General features: G+C 49.1%; 1 protein-coding gene across 1 annotated transcript; it reads right to left on the bottom strand.

Annotated features, from left to right (window-relative positions):
- Positions 1 to 14,098: 14,098 nt before the first annotated feature.
- LOC135816990 (uncharacterized) lies at positions 14,099 to 18,283 on the bottom strand. Its single transcript, XM_065330094.1, has one exon. The coding sequence runs from the start codon at positions 18,281 to 18,283 to the stop codon at positions 14,099 to 14,101; it is 4,185 nt and encodes a 1,394-aa protein (XP_065186166.1).

The following is an 18,283-nucleotide window of genomic DNA, read 5'->3' on the forward strand; positions in this document are numbered from 1 at the left end:
GATAAGTCACATTTCAAAGTGCTTCATGAGCACGGATAATACCTTCTGCACAGAAATAGCACCGATAAATCGAAATGGCTAGTAATGTGTTACGAGCACTTGTACGTGTTTGCTACGTCGCTGACATCAGTTCTCATGAGAGTCGAAGTTGCTGCACAAACATGCTATCTCTACTCAACATTTAAAAATCTTTTCAATTCTCGTCAAGGGATGTCCATGAAGTGTAGTGTATACGAGATGAAGTAGGGGGCAGCCTTATGGGACTATGGAAAACTGTCAACGACTGACAATTGACATTTAATCTACTCTATCAGACCTAAAGAAAAGGGGGTTTGTCAACTGACAACCGCTCTATTCAGTTGCTATTCACAATCGCCGCATGCGCTGGATGAAAAATTCTTTATTGTGACGTCGAAAAATTATCCTGAAATTCAAAACAAGCGAAGTGAGGTATTTCCATCCTTCTCTAGACCGGCATAGAGTGTCACCTACCTGGAAGCTGCACGGTAATAGTAAGATTGTGTTTGGCACGTGCTTCTGGATCAAAACTGAACTTGGTACAGACGTAGTTCCCAGCACTTTCTGCCGTCATATTAAACCTCAGTGCGACTTCAACAACACTAGCGCATTCACATGAGGGCAAACAATAGGACAAGAAAAAAATCAACAAAAAGCAAGCAATTCATCAACAGGGGCCACCAAAATGATGTCGTTCAGACATTTGCACATACATGTAGCCCACAAACACAACAAGACAACCAACCGCATGGCGTTCATTGCCGTACAGGCTACAGCTGCCACACTGTGAAGTGCGTGTTGTGCATGCATGCGTGTGCGTGCGTGTTGTGCATGCGTGCGTGTTGTGCATGCGTGCGTGTGTGCGTGTTGTGCAGCAGTAGCAGCATGGTAAAACGCCGAGCAAGAAGGATGTGCACACTTTTCACCAGCAGCCCCCATGCAAAAACGCTACTGTTGCAGTTTGGTAACTGCTGCAGTTCTGCTGGCAGCTGCCCCTAAGCACGATTGAGGAGAGCAGTCTACCATGCATGCTTCAGCGACCGTTGAAACAACAGACCTCCTGTACAACCAACTCTGGTTCTGCTCACCTTGGGCGAGGCTGCTAGAAACAAGGCTAGACAGTTCTCCATTTCTCGAATTTGACATGTTTCCCGACAGTCAGGAGTCGAATTTTGAGGTTCCGAATTGTGAGTTTGCGAGCTGTTCTACAATGCGCAAAATTCATTTCAATTTCTCACAACCTTCACTAGCTGCTCCCTGTCCGGCTACTACGGGGAAACTAAAAGAGGCAGTCGAGAGGCTGACTGTGGGAAAGCCGCTGATGATGGTTAACCTCTTTAGCACGACGCTACCTGAGCGCGCCCCACGCGACAACACCTGTAAAAGTCGCATTTTCCCATGAAAGTACTAGCTGCTCAAGGATCGATAACTTTACCTTCCCTTGGACGAATTCCACGATCTTGAGCTTCCTGGAAAGGTCTTGAGACGAGTGACAAACTGGTGTCAAACCTAGCTCGGAGCGAAACCAAAACCCCGTGCTACAGTCTGGCAAACTTCATCCACGCGCTCGACAGACTTGAGCACGGCCAAGACTAACCAAGCTCAAATATTCAGCTGCCATTTCGGTCTCCTTGCTCGTATCGAGCTCAAATTTTTTGTGAGGACTCACGGGATCCACTACCATCATTTGAATCTTGTTTCCATGGCAGCAGGTAGCGCACAAGTGATCCATGATGGAAAATACGCGTTCTGCAGACTGCGCAAATAAATCGAGTTGAAATTTGCCGTGTCGAGTCGCATATCTCAACAACCGGTGGTCGCATCGCTTCGGCGATTGTTTCTATCGCCAGCTGAGAGTTTTCTCTTGCAGATACATGTTTCGATTGTGAGAATCGACCAAGTATTGAGTGAGTTACGATAGTTTGAACAAGTCACTATGGACTCAACACGGACCCCACGACTATGAGATGCGCGTTCTGCAGACTGCGCAAATAAATCGAGTTGAAATTTGCCGTGTCGAGTCGCATATCTCAACAACCGGTGGTCGCATCGCTTCGGCGATTGTTTCTATCGCCAGCTGAGAGTTTTCTCTTGCAGATACATGTTTCGATTGTGAGAATCGACCAAGTATTGAGTGAGTTACGATAGTTTGAACAAGTCACTATGGACTCAACACGGACCCCACGACTATGAGATGCGCGTTCTGCAGACTGCGCAAATAAATCGAGTTGAAATTTGCCGTGTCGAGTCGCATATCTCAACAACCGGTGGTCGCATCGCTTCGGCGATTGTTTCTATCGCCAGCTGAGAGTTTTCTCTTGCAGATACATGTTTCGATTGTGAGAATCGACCAAGTATTGAGTGAGTTACGATAGTTTGAACAAGTCACTATGGACTCAACACGGACCCCACGACTATGAGATGCAGGTTCACTGTACAGTGTACAGCGCGCGTCGTACTAGTACGACGGCCGTGGGGCATGCAACTCATGTGCGTCGTACTAGTACGACGCTCGCGCTAAAGGGGTTAAACGATTCAAACAAGAAGCCAAATACAACTTTCAACTCTAGACTGCCTCTTTCCGCTCAACTTTCCCAGAGTCAGACTATTCCACATACACTCAAGCCCAGTACTATAAAACCGGAAAGTCTAACGAGTCACAAAGTCACGTTTCAACGACCAATTTATTTTCTTTATTTGAAGAAATGTTATGGGGAGATGTCTGTGCATACAGATGGGTACCGGGTGGCCAGCCAGGTAGCCATCGTTAAAGGGGAAGTATACCCTAAAATCAAATTTTCACCAGTTGTAGTCTTCTGGGTGCTGAGTCGAATTGTCGTGGTCCGAGGAAGCTGCGACGCTCCCTTCCTACTTGAATCCCAATCGAACTCGCGCACTTCCACCGAAACTGGGTGACTGCGCCCTACTAGATGGGGATTTGTATGCAAAATGTCACTAAAAGCGCCATTTCGTTCTTATAAAAGCACGGATGACCGCGATTGGCCCATATGTTGTAGTCTTTTGGACGCTGAGTCGACTGGTTTTGGTCCGAAAAGGCTGCGATGCAGCGTTCCTCCTTTATTCCCAATCGAACATGGTTGAACAAGCGGTCACGTGCTCCTGCGTACACCAGTCACCTGGTCACCGTGCCTGCAGGGTACAACTACTAACTTACTAAACTGTTTGACCTTTTTTGGGTGCAGTCCTGTCACTCGAGTTGAACTCGAGTTGAACCTTGGTGTGAAAGTTGTCGCCTGCTGGCGCGGTGACCAGGTGATTTGGGCACCCAGGAGCACGTGACCGCTTGTTCAACCATGTTCGATTGGGAATAAAGGAGGAACGCTGCATCGCAGCCTTTTCGGACCAAAACCAGTCGACTCAGCGTCCAAAAGACTACAACATATGGGCCAATCGCGGTCATCCGTGCTTTTATAAGAACGAAATGGCGCTTTTAGTGACATTTTGCATACAAATCCCCATCTAGTAGGGCGCAGTCACCCAGTTTCGGTGGAAGTGCGCGAGTTCGATTGGGATTCAAGTAGGAAGGGAGCGTCGCAGCTTCCTCGGACCAAGACCATTCGACTCAGCACCCAGAAGACTACAACTGGTGAAAATTTGATTTTAGGGTATACTTCCCCTTTAAACTTTCTGCACGTTATCATGCCAAAATTACAAGAACGTTTAAAAAAAAATTTGGTCATTAATTTTTCTGTTTTACAGTAGTCTGAAAAATATTTCGAATTTCGAAATGCACATCTCCACTGACTGCAGCAACAGAAACTTTGACATTATGCCTTATGTTAGAGACCATCTGCAAATACCTATTTTTCGCAATTGTGTAGTGCTTAGGGCGCGCAATTACTTGCTACCAACTACATGTAAATGCAAGCAGCTCGGACCACTCCACGCAAGAAGATCCATGAACATGTGCTGGCCTTGCAGTGCCTTGAAAATTAGTTCTCATGAAGGTGTGAAAATATCTGCTTGATACTGCATGTGTACAGAGTTTGGTTAACAAGTACTTTTGTTTTCGACATCAGTGTAAATTATTTCACTTCACCATCTTGTCAAAGCATAGGCTTGTGTATCTTCTTATTAGCTCTTCTCTTTTATACAAGTAATGGTAGGTGCTGCAAGTTCTGACCCGTAGATGCAGGATGTATTAGAGATCTCCTGTTTCAAGGAGCTTGGCATAGTAAGGGAGACATTCATCTCCTTCGGCGCTCCTGTCGCCTTTGCCTCCCCACAACCAAAGTATCCAGGCGCAGATTGGTCTCCTGTGGGAGGGGGGGGGGGTAATCTCCATTCTAATTGGGAACAAAACCCACAACTGTATGGTGGTTGGAAGACGAATGCTTTAACCGTTTGCCGTCCGCACACACCCCTACCCTATATCTCACGGTCCGCGTGATACTCGGCTACACCGAGATTTCGGTATCCAAAGGAAGGCTGCCACCCTCAAGGATCAAGGTGCAGACCCCTACCCAATAATCGTGGTATATCATAATTGCACTACTGTTTCAAGACAGTATTCTTGCTACGGAATCATGGCCATTCCGTTCCTGGGATGCAGGAACACAAAGATGTTAAGCTTCCCTGAAATAGTAATTAGTTTGAGGGAGTTGCAAACATGAAAAATTGACTGTCACCACCGGGACTTGCACCAGATCGGAGTGCATTTTTTCAGTTTTTCTACGACGTTGAGGCTCGCCACGGCGGCATCATACCTCCTAGAGACTTCGGACGACTTCGACATGATAGTCAAGGTTCTTCTCGAACCCCAGATGCTCTGTTTATGAAAATCGGTTATGGAACACCAGAGATATGTGTGGTAGATTTGGTGTCACGTGTTTGTTTCGTCTTGGTCGCTGTGGACACGCGTCATTGGTTGGTGGTGTTGTGCGCATGCGCGAAACTGTGTGAGCTAGTCTTTGGTCTGTCGTCTTGTCAAGATGTAGTCGTTTTCCGTGTTCTTGTTCATTCGTCAATAAAAGAGTGTAAAAAGGCAGTCCAGTGGTGGCGGTTGAGCTGATGCAGTGATGGAGAAGTAATGGTAGAATAACAACTACAACATTTGGCGCCCAACGTGGGGCTCGAACCCACGACCCTGAGATTAAGAGTCTCATGCTCTACCGACTGAGAAGTCTCTACAATCATTTCTCGGATTTGCGTCATACTATCGACGGTTTATTCCGCATTTTGCGTCGGTGGCCCATCCACTGCATGACCTGTTACGAAAAGAGACTCCATTTGTCTGGGCAGAGGCTCATCAGTTAGCGTTCAAAAAGTTGTGCACAGCGTTTAGTTCAGCACCCATTTTGGCCTTTCCAGACTTTTCGCGCCCATTTATTGTGGATACGGATGCCTGCGTTTCAGGCCTAGGTGCGGTACTGTCACAGGTGACTAATGATGGCCTGGAGCGCCCCATAGCGTACATAAGTCGGTCGTGTTCGGCGGCGGAAAAGGACTATACCATCACCAAATTGGAGTTGCTGGCGGTAGTTTGGGCGTGCCGCACTTTTCGACCATACATCCTGTTACGGCCATTTTTGTTGCGCACAGATCATGGTAGCCTGAGATGGCTAATGAATTTTAAAAATCCAACAGGACAGACTGCGCGATGGCTGAGCACGCTGGCTGAGTTTCATTTCACTGTACAGCATCGCCCCGGGTTGCAACATGGAAACGCCGACGGTTTGAGTCGCCAGTTCGAAGCGGAGCCGTCCGTAAATGCAGTCAGTTTTTCGACGCCAGATGTCTCCGAAATTCTTCAGGCACAACAGGCGGATGCGGATATCCATGTAGTTGTAGATCGGCTGGCGGCCGCTCAGCCCATTCAGGATGGGGACAGCCCCGTCGTGCGCGCCCTCATGTCACAGACTGAGAACCTAGCTGTGACCGAGGGAGTTCTCTACCGCGAAACACTGCCATCGCTGGCACGGCAATTAGTAGTTCCGGCAGTTTTACACATCAAATTTCTAAATGAGGCGCACGCCGGCCGCACTTCTGGCCATTTTGGCCAGGATCGTACATTAGCCCGTTTAAGATCGGTAGCATATTGGCCGGGGATGTCCGTAGATGTGGCCCTCTATTGCAAAAGCTGCACGACTTGCGAGCGTGGTAAAGATCCGCCCAGGGCTGTGAAAGCCCCGCTTGGTACTATTTGCGTAGGTGCCCCATTTGAAGTTATGGCGATGGACATCATGGGACCCCTTCCCCTCACGGCTCGTGGTAATAAGTATGTGTTAGTGGTAGCAGACTATTTTTCTAAGTGGGTAGAAATTATTCCCCTCCCGGATATGAAGGCCGAGACCGTAGCAGACCGTTTGGTTGACCGGGTATTTTTGAAGTTTGGAGTCCCCTGCCAATTACATTCGGACCAGGGCCCTAATTTTGAGAGCCGCCTAATCTCCTCTTTATGAAAATTGTTGGGGGTTTGTAAGTCTCGCACCACCCCTTACCGGCCACAGTCAGATGGTCTTGTCGAGAGGGCAAACTGCACGATTCAGGTGGCCCTCCGGGCCTATGTCGCGGACGACCAAACATCCTGGGACCGCCACCTTCCTCTGGTACAATTTGCTTACAATACGGGTGTCCACCGTGCTACAGGATTCACCCCTCATTTTGTGCTATTTGGGAGGGAGGCCCGTTTACCCCTTGATCTTTTTCTCCCTGCCCCGGGGGTCCCTCAAGTTACTCCTCTGCCCGCATATATCACAAATTTGCGGTCATCTTTGGCTAGGGCGTTTGGTGTAGTCCGGGGTCGCCTGGGAGTGGCACATCGGGTGGCTAAATCTACTTATGATAGGCGGGTGAAATCCCCCAGTTTTCAACCAGGTGACTATGTCTGGCTCCATGCAGTTCCGCCCCCGGGTGCCAGCCCTAAGCTATTTCGCCCCTGGACTGGGCCATGGCAGGTAGAAGTAATTAAGGGAGTGGTGTGTTCCATTGTACGGGTGGGACCCCCTCCTTCGGCCCGCCATGCTAAGCATTTAACGGTACACACCGATCGGTTACGGGCTGTCCATGGTAAGGTAGTGGTTCCCCCAGGGGTACAGCAGGGAGTGTCTCCGCCTGAAATTACGGCGATGCCATCTATGGGGGGTCCAGCCATGTTTTTGCCCGCCCCGTTTGGTGCACCCCACCCTGTGGCTCCGGCTCCCGTTCTGGTTCAGCCCGGGTTTGGTCCCCACCCCTCCTCCTTCACCCCCGGGTTCCCCTCCGGGTACGCCCCCGTCTCCTCCGGGTTCCCCTCCGTCCCCGCCCCGGCCTGGTACACCCCGACCCAGACGTTCATGTGTGTTGTCGCCTGGGGGTTACGTCGCCTTAGAGGCAGGACAGGGTCAGCTTCCGTGGAAGGGGTGGTGATTGCTTGAGGCTGCGTGCTCCAGTTGTTTCGGTTGTTTTTGTCACTTTTTTTTTGCTCGTTCTAGTTATCGCGCCGCCGCGGCCCCGACTTCTGTCTATTTTGCCATGACGGGGTCGGAGTGCTCTCTACCGGTTGCTCCGTTGCCTCCCCCGCTCTGTCCACCGGCACCTCCAACACTCCCGTTGCTTCGCCGTGTGCGCCGTCGGTCTCGCCGCTCGAGACAGCGCCGCAGAGTCCGCCGGGCAGCGCAGCAAACAGCACCATGCATGTCACCTGATTCACTGTCAGCACTATCCGCACCCTCTTCACCTGCACCGCGGCCGGCTACGCCTCCTGTCCTGGAGGACTTATCCGATGTTGTTCCTTTGGTGGACATTTATTGCTATAACGATCTTGCGTAAGCTGCATTTTTCTCTTGCATGTGTAATTTTGTTTGTCTCGACTGTTGGGTGGGTGGCGTACTAGGGTGGTGCTGTTCAAATAATCAAGATCCAAAGGGACAACTACAGGTCGAACAGCTCGCCAGCCGGGGTCCTCTGCAAAATCTGTTGCTTGCAGGTTCCATTTGATTGATGCACAGTTTTGCGGGGCTCCCGACTGGTGTTAACCCTCCTGGCCTACTCGTCATGCGTTCAACAGTCGTGACCCCACTTCTTTTGTGTTTTATTGTCGCCTATTTATGTTGTTTCACATTTCATTTCCCCGGTCTTTCTGTCTTCTTCTCCGGTCTGTCTTCTCCTGTTTTTTTTATATATACACTTCCATCCACAGGAGTGGATGTCTTTTTTCGGTTGGGGATAGTGTTGTACATGTGGTCGCGCTTGTAGCTCTGTGTCGTACATGCGGCTGCGCGGGTGTCTCTTTGTCGTACATGTGGCTGCGCTTGTGTCTCTTTTGTCGTACACGTGGCTGCGTATGTGTCTCTGTGTCGTACATGCTGCTGACCCGTGGTACACGCCGCTGCGCTGTCTTGGAATGCTTAGTACATGCCGCTGCACCGTCTTCTGTCCCCTCCGTATGCATTATTTATCATCTCGTCCCCGTTGCATACACATTTTCTCGTCTTGTCTCCGTTGTATTTGTCTGGTTGCCGTCTTGTGTCCGTCGTATTTCCCCGTCGTTCGTCTTTGTCTCCCGTCCTGTTCAGGCCTTGTTGTACTTTGCACAGGCACCTTTTTAGTATCCCTCACCCCACTTTTTCCCCTCTTTTCTCCACGTCCCCATGATATATTCTCTTGTCCGTTTTGTTGGAGCGCAGTTCTCCAGTCCCCTTACTGAAAGCAAGTTCGAGAAAACGCTCTCTCTCCCAGTGTGCACGAGTCTTTTGTTGTTGTGTGGAGTGGCGAGGAGAGCAACAGTTCGTCGGATTAAACTGACGGCATATGTATACTAGTATGTGCACCTTGTGTTTCCTGCTTCCCATCCATAACCTTGGCAATGATGCAAATCCCAGATGTACATTCCACCAGTGCAGACAAAAACTTGCTTTCCAGGTTTTCCTCAGCTTTCCGAAGAGTTGTGTCGCCATTAATGTTCCCCTGGCCAATCTGAACTGACCACATGTACCTACTGAGAAACACAGCATCTCAAACCACTCACGTTCCATTATCCTTCGACTCTACGCCACTACGTAAATAGCGTAGTTTGCCATCCTTCGACATGCCATACCAGGCTAACTCAAGATAATGATCAACGCTAGCAGACTCCACGCGGCAGATTAAAGCTACAGGTTCTCCCTCCGCTCGAGCAATCGTTGATCGTCTCATGTCAAGAAAACGAACTGAATCCGCAGAAAGCAAACAGGCAAGAAAACAATCAGGTGACCAAACAGTAGAACCACTGCTAACACACTGCAACTCAATCGGCCAATCACAAGATTACAGACTTGTTTCCATGGGAATTTTCGTCATCGCCGAAACACATGTACAGTCAGCCTCATGAATAACAACCCCGGGTATAACAACTCCGGGTATAACAACCCCGGGTATAACCACCCCGGGTATAACCACCCCGGGTTATAACAACAACTCGTGAATAACAACCCCGGGTATAACAACCCCGGGTTATAACAACTCGCAAATAACGACACAATCTTTTTAGACCTTGTGACCAAATTGACTGCATACTCTTCTTTTTACTTTCAACCTCACAAATAACGACATCGTGAGAATAAAGAATAAAACTACATGCCCAACATCGCGCAACATCTAAGCTGCAAACATTGCCCTAGCATATCTAGCTACAAAGCGAGCTGTGGAAAAGCCTTCGATTATGCGAGGAATTCCTGATTCTCAGCACACGGCCAACTTCAATTGTGCGAGGATTTCCTGATTCTCAGCACTCGGCTAATGTCAATTGTGCGAGGATTTCCTGATTCTCAGCACATGGCTAACTTCAATTCTGCGAAGATTTCCTGATTATCAGCTCATGGCTAACTTCAGTTATGCGATGATTTCCTGATTCTCAGCACACGGCCAACTTCAAATATGCAAGGATTTCCTGATTCTCAGCACACGGCCAACTTCAATTATGTGAGGATTTCCTGATTCTCAGCACACGGCCAACTTCAATTATGCAAGGATTTCCTGATTCTCAGCACACAGCCAACTTCAATTATGCAAGGATTTCCTGATTCTCAGCACACGGCCAACTTCAATTATGCAAGGATTTCCTGATTCTCAGCACACGGCCAACTTCAATTATGCAAGGATTTCCTGATTCTCAGCACACGGCCAACTTCAATTATGCAAGGATTTCCTGATTCTCAGCACACGGCCAACTTCAATTATGCAAGGATTTCCTGATTCTCAGCACACGGCCAACTCATGGCCAGCAATCGAGGACATCTGAGAGTTGTAATTTTTGTACTCCTCCGAGGTGTGATTTTTGGCGTGCTGGGCCAAGCACAAGGAAGCCATCTACAAAAAAACTGCAGAAAATGGTTGTTGTTTGATTCTTTGGTGTAATCTTTGTTTCTAGTCGAAGCTAGTTGCTGTTTGGAGCAGAAACGCTGAAATTGACTATTTTCTGCATGTACTCATACATGTACTCATGTACTCAGTCATGCAGTCTCACTCGTATTTTAGCTCTTTTTCTGGAATGGATGCTGCTCTGCGCCCCTTGGTGAACATTTCCTGCGCTCGTGGAGCAGCTGAAAAGGACCACTGATATGTCTGGTTCCTGGTTTGGAAGTGGAGAGTCGACTTTTGTGCCTTGAAAAAGGAGTAGAGAGCGATAAAGGTACCGTATTTTTCCGGTTGTAAGTCGACCTTTTACGACTTAAAATAGAAGGAGAAAGGGTGGGGGTCGACTTACAACCGGGATTCGACTTATAACCGGGAACTATCAGTATCTTACAAAAAATGACCTGCACTGCATGCACGAGTGCACCATGTTTATACATTTTTGCCAGTTTATTGGCCTTTTTCAAGGATTGGGACGTTATATCCTCCAATAAGGAATGTTTACATGATTTGTTGATGTGTTAGTAGCAGGAGGTGGTTAGTAGTGCTTCTTTGGGTGAAAACTTTAAAACGCAGAATTGAGACCTCCAGATAGGGGGGTCGACTTATAACCGGGGTCGACTTACAACCGGTAAAATACGGTACGTCTGTGGCTTATTTTTGAGTGCTCCTCGTACATTTTTGATCGTGATAGAAATTCTCAGACCAAAGTCAGACCAAAGTCAGCGCGATGATGGCCGTACTGTTTTCTTGTGGATTTTTTAGTTGTTTCATCTCGTATCTATGTCAGTATCGTGATGGTGAAGTGGAGAGGGTGATTTTCTTCCTCTAGGCTTCGTTCGGCCGGCTTTGCTTCGTCCTCGTTGAAAAGTGATCCTGAAAAAAAGGTCGATTCGAAAAATTATGTTGATTTTGAATGTACGTGATGACATGCGATTGCTGGCTATGTCAATTATGCAAGGATTTCCTGATTCTCGGGAACACCGCCAACTTCAATTATGCAAGGATTTCCTGATTCTCAGCACACCGCCAACTTCAATTATGCAAGGATTTCCTGATTCTCAGCACACGGCCAACTTCAATTATGCGAGGATTTCCTGATTCTCAGCACACAGCCAACTTCAATTATGCAATGATTTCCTGATTCTCAGCACACGGCCAACTTCAATTATGCAAGGATTTCCTGATTCTCAGCACACAGCCAACTTCAATTATGCAAGGATTTCCTGATTCTCAGCACACGGCCAACTTCAATTATGCAAGGATTTCCTGATTCTCAGCACACGGCCAACTTCAATTATGCAAGGATTGCTCAATGGTAGTACATACTATCCATACAGCTGTGCCATCCTCATGCACATGATCATGAGGATGCCAGTTACAGTGAAACCTGTGACTAACGACCACCCCTTGGGGCCAGAAAAAGCGGTCTTTAGTGGCAGGTGGTCCTTAATTAGAGGTTTGCACCGCACAACCATTATGAATGTGAGACCGCCCGTGCCCGGCGAAGTGGTCTTTAGTACCAGGCTGGTCGCTAGTCACGGTGGTCTTTATTAGTTACAGGTTTTACTGTACTTCGCTCGGCACATCCTCCACCACAACGTGTATGATCTGACTTCTTTTCGGTAGTTTAGGTTTCGTATGGATCGAGTAGGGTGACAATCGATCGAGAAAGACCTGAGGTCCGATGAGAAACCCACAAACACGAAAAATAACTTCTGGAACAGGAAGGAAAGGAGATGCTACTCAATCATGTTGACGAGTGAGATGAAGTTGTTTCAACAGATCGTGTTAGAACTCGGCTCAACCTCCATCAATTGTCTTCAAATTTGCTGGTGTGGTCCATCATGTTGAGGTCACTCACTGTATGCGGCTCTTGTTCTTCTATCATGCGTAGACCAGTCCTGGAAATGCAAGAAGGTGACCTGTGTCAGCGAAAAACTGCTGCTGCGAAAATCAAAAATTCAAATTTCCTCCAGGCGGAGTGCGCACCCTCGTACCTAGGATGCTGTGGCCAGGACCAGGTCTATGATAACAGCAGTGTGGGCCTGTGCGTGGAAACATTGCATGGCCAGCAATCGAGGACATCTGAGAGTTGTAATATTTGTACTCCTCCGAGGTGTGATTTTTGGCGTGCTGGGCCAAGCACAAGGAAGCCATCTGCAAAAAAACTGCAGAAAATGGTTGTTGTTTGATCCTTTGGTGTAATCTTTGTTTCTATTCAAAGCTAGTTGCTGTTTGGAGCAGAAACGCTGAAATTGACTATTTTCTGCATGTACTCATACATGTACTCATGTACTCAGTCATGCAGTCTCGCTCGTATTTTAGCTCTTTTTCTGGAATGGATGCTGCTCTGCGCCCCTTGGTGAACATTTCGTCAGGCGAAATAGCACGTCATAGTACAATTGAGATCAGCGGGAAGAAGATGACGACGTCCACTAATTTAGTATCTGTGCACACGAATCTGCTGTGTGTGTGACTCTGTGTGTCAGCTATGATATCATCTTCTGTGATTCCATACCTAGCATGTACGTCTGAACCATCCTGCAAAGTTTGAATGACGTAGGTTGAGCGATCGCTCCGCGAAACATACTTTTTGAAATTCTCTTCATAGTATATCTTCCACCATTGAAATTTCGAATTTCTTCAAAAAAAGTGCTGAGAGGGGTGGCTTGCAACCTCGATATGGCTTGTTCCAGGCATGCTTTGGAGCCATCTTCTGTTGAAGTAGTGGCGGGGATCTGCCCTGCAACTGCTACAACAAAAAATGATTCGATCTGAGAAAGGGTGAGACCGCGAATCTCGGTTGAATATTGAGTATTTCAAGCCTTTTCACGACGAAAATGGAGTTCTTTTTGGAGATGGACGTCACGGCAAAGGACATGGTGTCCGACTTCTGGCGTCTGGTGAAGCCAGGGATCATTTGTCCAGTCAGGTCGGCATCCTAACCGTTGGTAAGCTTGTGTTTGGATCCCGTTCTGCTCGATGTGGTAGATCACAAACAATTTGATATCGCACAAATTGATCTCAGCATCGTGCGTACGGTATTTTATATTCAGAAAATCCCAAAGTGTCTCTGTGTGGCCGTCCTATGCAACGAGAAACTCCAATTAGGCTCCTATGTCCTCTGCCTTCATGATTGAATGTCCACTTCGTTTGAACAACGAACACAACAATCGAGGACGGCTTTGCAATGAAAATACAGCTATACTGGAGCTGAAAAAAAGAAGAAGAAAAATGTGCTCAGGATGAGACTCGAGTACACGCATACTCTCCTGTAGTAGAATTATTCTTCACGTGCACAGGCTCCACACAACATCAGGCCACAGCAACTACAGGAAATAAAATAATCTACTATCGCGGTATTAAGAATGTATAAAGGTACTAGGTTGAGACAAGGAAAAATCAGAACTGTCGGAAGACTCAAGATTCAAGAACAACCACAAGCCAGACCAAGACCTCGCTGACTTCACTGCTGTCGATGCGCGCGTTCGTGCATCAGAAGAACAAAAAAACTGAACTGTGATTGTCACCGACGTCATAGATTACGTAGTGACAGAAATAATTAATCTGACATAAAAATATCAAGAGTACGAAAAAATACATTATCAAGACTGGAGAGACAAAGTCACAGTCATAGAGTAGGAAGACATGAATGGCAGAGAGAAGTGAAATGTAATCACAATGCTCAAGATCAGTGACCATTTTATAACACCTGTCCCCCTGATAACATGTTCACTGACAATGGCTAGTCATTGTAGCGAGCAGGGCGTTGCAGGTCAGCTCTGCTTCGGAGGTTGCGAGCGGGCTCATCATCAGTGGCAGTTGGTGGGTCGAAGTCGACGCTCATAGCCATATCAGTCTCAGGATCGTTGTCATGCTGCTCGACATTGGCATCCAAACAAGCACCATCTTCGGAGCCATTGGAATCTCGCTTGAGGAGATCGACGTTCACAGTCTTCTCAGCTCCAGAGGTTTGATGACGAATGACGACAGTGGATGCACTGACGATGTCACGAACACGCCAGCCACGCTCGTATGGTGCAGAACGTTTCTGCCGTCGTTCAGGACGTCGCAACATCACTGCATCGCCAGGACTATACAGGCATAGTACGTTAACATCAGGACTATCGCCGCTCGATAACTCTTCTTCAATCAGATCGCGGATAGCCGCGGATCTCTGTGCAAGCTTGTCTACCCATGCACTTGCAGACATCGTGCCGTTGGCAATGGGTGACTCAACAATGAACCTTGCTGGCTGCCATCCGACCATGGCTTCCATTGGCGATAGATGGGTTGCCGAGTGGGGTCTGTTACGATAGTAGAAGAGCAGGGTACGGAGATCAGACTTCCAGTCGGATGAGTATTCAAGGACCTTCCGGATCAATCCAATCAGGGTGCGGTTTGCCCTCTCCGCTGCGCCTTGGGATTGTGGGTGTCTCACAGCACCTGTGCGTACTCGGACTCCAAGTGACTGAAAGAGTGACTCGACGACTGCATTCGCGAACTCTGTTCCATTGTCACATCGCACAACATCAGGGGCACCCCACATCTGGCAGACCTGCACAAATGCACTGGCGACTGAAGCAGCATCATGACGACGAAGGGGTACCACTTCAATCCACTTCGTGAATGCATCCACACACATCAGTACACAGTGGTAATCATTCGTGCCATCCGAACCCAACTCCAGGGTATCGATGACAACTTCGGACCATGGGCGGCAAGGAATATCAGGGCGAGTAGCTGCAATAGCGGGTGCTCTGCTTGGGTTAGCTGCTACACACTGCCCGCAATTCGCAACATACGCTTCACAAGCAGCAGCGATCTTCGGGAAATAACATCGACTGCGGATCATCTCATACATAGTCGACCATGACGCATGTCCTGAGTTGGTATGCGTTACATACAACACTTTCCGTACGAGAGCAGCTGGGATAACAGGGACTTGTTTAACGCCGTCTAGTGGCAGCTTGAGGCTGCGATACAGGACGCCATCTTCCACCACCAGCTGAGAGCGAACTCTTGCGTAGGACTCATCGACAGGCAGATCATGCTGTATACCATGTATCACTGCTTGGACTACGTCATCTTTCAGCTGTGATGCCTTGATACTCTCTAGCGTCACGGGACCGATAACACTTGCTCGAGGCGTTGCAGCTGCTGTGACACCATTGCTAGGTGGATTCTTCGATGCTCGGTAAAGCTTGACCCAGGTAGCCGGGACACGTGTTAGTGCGTCGGCAGGATTCTGCTCGGACGGGATCCAGTCTACCTCCACTCTGGTTTCAGTGGTGACCATCAGGTCTGCAATGATCTGCAAACGTCGCTGTACGAGTACATCGTAAAGGCCACTCGTCCTGACTCTGCGTACGTTGTTGGCGATGGTGTCGATCCAGGCAGCAACAGCCTTCGAGTCTGTTACGAGACGCACTTGCTTGAACTGCCAATTGATAGCCAGGTTCAAGCCCTTGATCGCTGCGTCTAGTTCGGCGACGTTGATATGGCGTTTATCGTCATGCTGCCGCAGCCACGATCTATCTTCGATCTTCTTGCCATCCACCATTAGCACAGCACCATAGCTCACGTCAGAGGCATCGACATACAGCGTGCACTCGACAGGGTTAGGGACATGCCAGACGCCATGCGCAGGATCACCATTAGCGCTAAGCCTGGAAGCCAGCTCCTTGCAGCACTGAACGAGCGTGTCGGATAGTGGCTGGTCCCACGACGCGTGTGGCTCAACCATCCTCTTCAAATAACTGCAATACGGCCGTAACCACCCGCACAAGGGTACGTGCCCGGTCAGCTTGCCACACCAGCTTGCCAAGGTGCGTCGTGTCAGGTTCTCAGGAAGGGATACGTCCAACCCAGGTCGACGAGACCAGTACGTACTTCCGTCGTCATCTTGGTGTAGTTGCAAGCCCAATACTCTTGTAGCAACCAACGGCTCGGCAGGCTTTGTCGGCAGTCCATACTCCAACAACTTGGCTGCTACGGCATCGGAGCAGGCATTCGGGCTTCGGATATCGTCGATGTAGCTATCGACGGCTGGAAACGATCGGGTCACCCACTGGACAATGGCTGTCATAATCTTAGGGGCGATGTTGAGGCCGAATCCCATTCTCGTCATCGCATAGGCACGGCCCTGCCACACCACGGTCTGGTAGCGCTGTAGCTCGGGAACAACGCGTACTTGTAGGTAGGCTTTCTTGATGTCGAGGAGGCAGAAGTCCTCAGGCTTGCCATCACGCCTCCATTTCCGGAGCGTATCAGCACATACTGGAGCCTCTTGTCCTGGTTGTGACTTGAGTCGATCATTGAGTAGACGATAGTCAAGGCACGGTCGTACGGGGGTGGAGGTCTTGTGCTCTTGGACTTGTGCCAACAGAGGCAGTACTGCAGCTGGTTCACCATGTATCTTCGGATCGTGCGGCACAAGCCAGTCATCATCAATCCATTGCTTGATGGCATCCTGGAACAATTGTTCCTGGTCTGCGGAGAGCTTGTTACGGGAATATTCTCCAATGCCATGACCAACCGGGCCATTTGGAGGTAAGCCGTCCTTCCATGTCCACTTCACTTGCCAGTACTTCTTATCAGCCAGCCATCGCGCCTCGCCATCAGGTAGGGTTAGTATGGTATCATGGCCATCACGGGATACACTGACATACGGCGACGGATGTGGAAGATCTGCTGCAGCGGTCACGCCACGTGGCGGCTTGCCGGGACCGAACACAATACCGCTCAGCACATTGTCGTCATCATAGCGAAGCTGGAGACCAGACGAGGCGGCGATGACGTCTGCTCCAATCAGGAACTCTGCCTGAATGGCCTCCAAGCTGTCAACCACATGGACTGTGGCCCCAATGGCAGGTAGCATAACAGCATCGTCCAGGCGCTGCAGTTGTAGCGAGGTGCGCCCGTGAATCTTCAAGGGCTGGCCATCCAGTGCCACAAGACTGTCACTCTTGTCGGGTACGATTGGCAGCTGAAGTCGGCGGGCACATGCCAAATCGATTAGTGTATGGGTGGATCCAGTATCGACGACAGATACGATACGTTCCCACGGCGCTGCGTCAGACGGACGAATATCGAGAAACATCCGGACCAGGGACCCGCTGGTGGTTTGGTTCATTGTGCAGAGCACATGGTTCCTCCGCTTTCCACCGTCCTTGACAGCAGCTGCCTTGCCTTTCTTGGAGGCCTCCCACTCCGTTCGATCGCGACAGTCTGCTCTAGTGTGGCCAGGGCGCTCGCAAAACGAGCAAATCACATTGCTCCTTCTGGATCCATCTCTCGTCTGCCGCTTAGGGCAGAATCTACGAATGTGGCCCACTTCCTGACAGTGATGGCACATCACACTGGATTTGGTGGTACTGCTGCCAGGAGCCGCCGCTGCTGCTGCAATGCTTGGAGCTTGGGGCAGATCAGATTGGCGTAGTGCTCGCACCTTGCTCAAAAGTGCGGCCATCTTAATTTCCTCACCGGCAAAAGATAATCGCACTTGTTTTGGAAAGTCACTAGGCAGACCCGCAATGAACTGTTCGACTACCATGGGGTCATCTCTGCCACCACTGTTCCCTGCAATCTTGGCCAGGCGTTGCAAGTCTGCCGCAAATGCGTCTGCAGATTCATCCGTCCGTAACCTACGCTGCACGAACAGTCTGTAGGCTTCTGATTTCGAAACACAGAACGCTTCTTCGAATTTCGCTTTCACGTCAGCTGGCTTCTGTTTACTGGAATCCTCCATCCCATCGTATACTAGGAAGGCATCGCCGGACAAGAACAGCGGAAAATGTTTCATCTTATCCGTGTCCGAGGTCCATCCTTGAACAGTGCATAGTACTCTGAACTTTTCCCAAAATTCAGGGAAGCTCTCTCCTGGCGTGCCCTTGAAGGCCCTCAGGAACGAATCTAACTTTATCGACAT

The sequence above is a fragment of the Sycon ciliatum genome, chromosome 5 (genome assembly GCF_964019385.1).
Source record: "Sycon ciliatum chromosome 5, ocSycCili1.1, whole genome shotgun sequence".
NCBI lineage: Eukaryota > Metazoa > Porifera > Calcarea > Leucosolenida > Sycettidae > Sycon > Sycon ciliatum.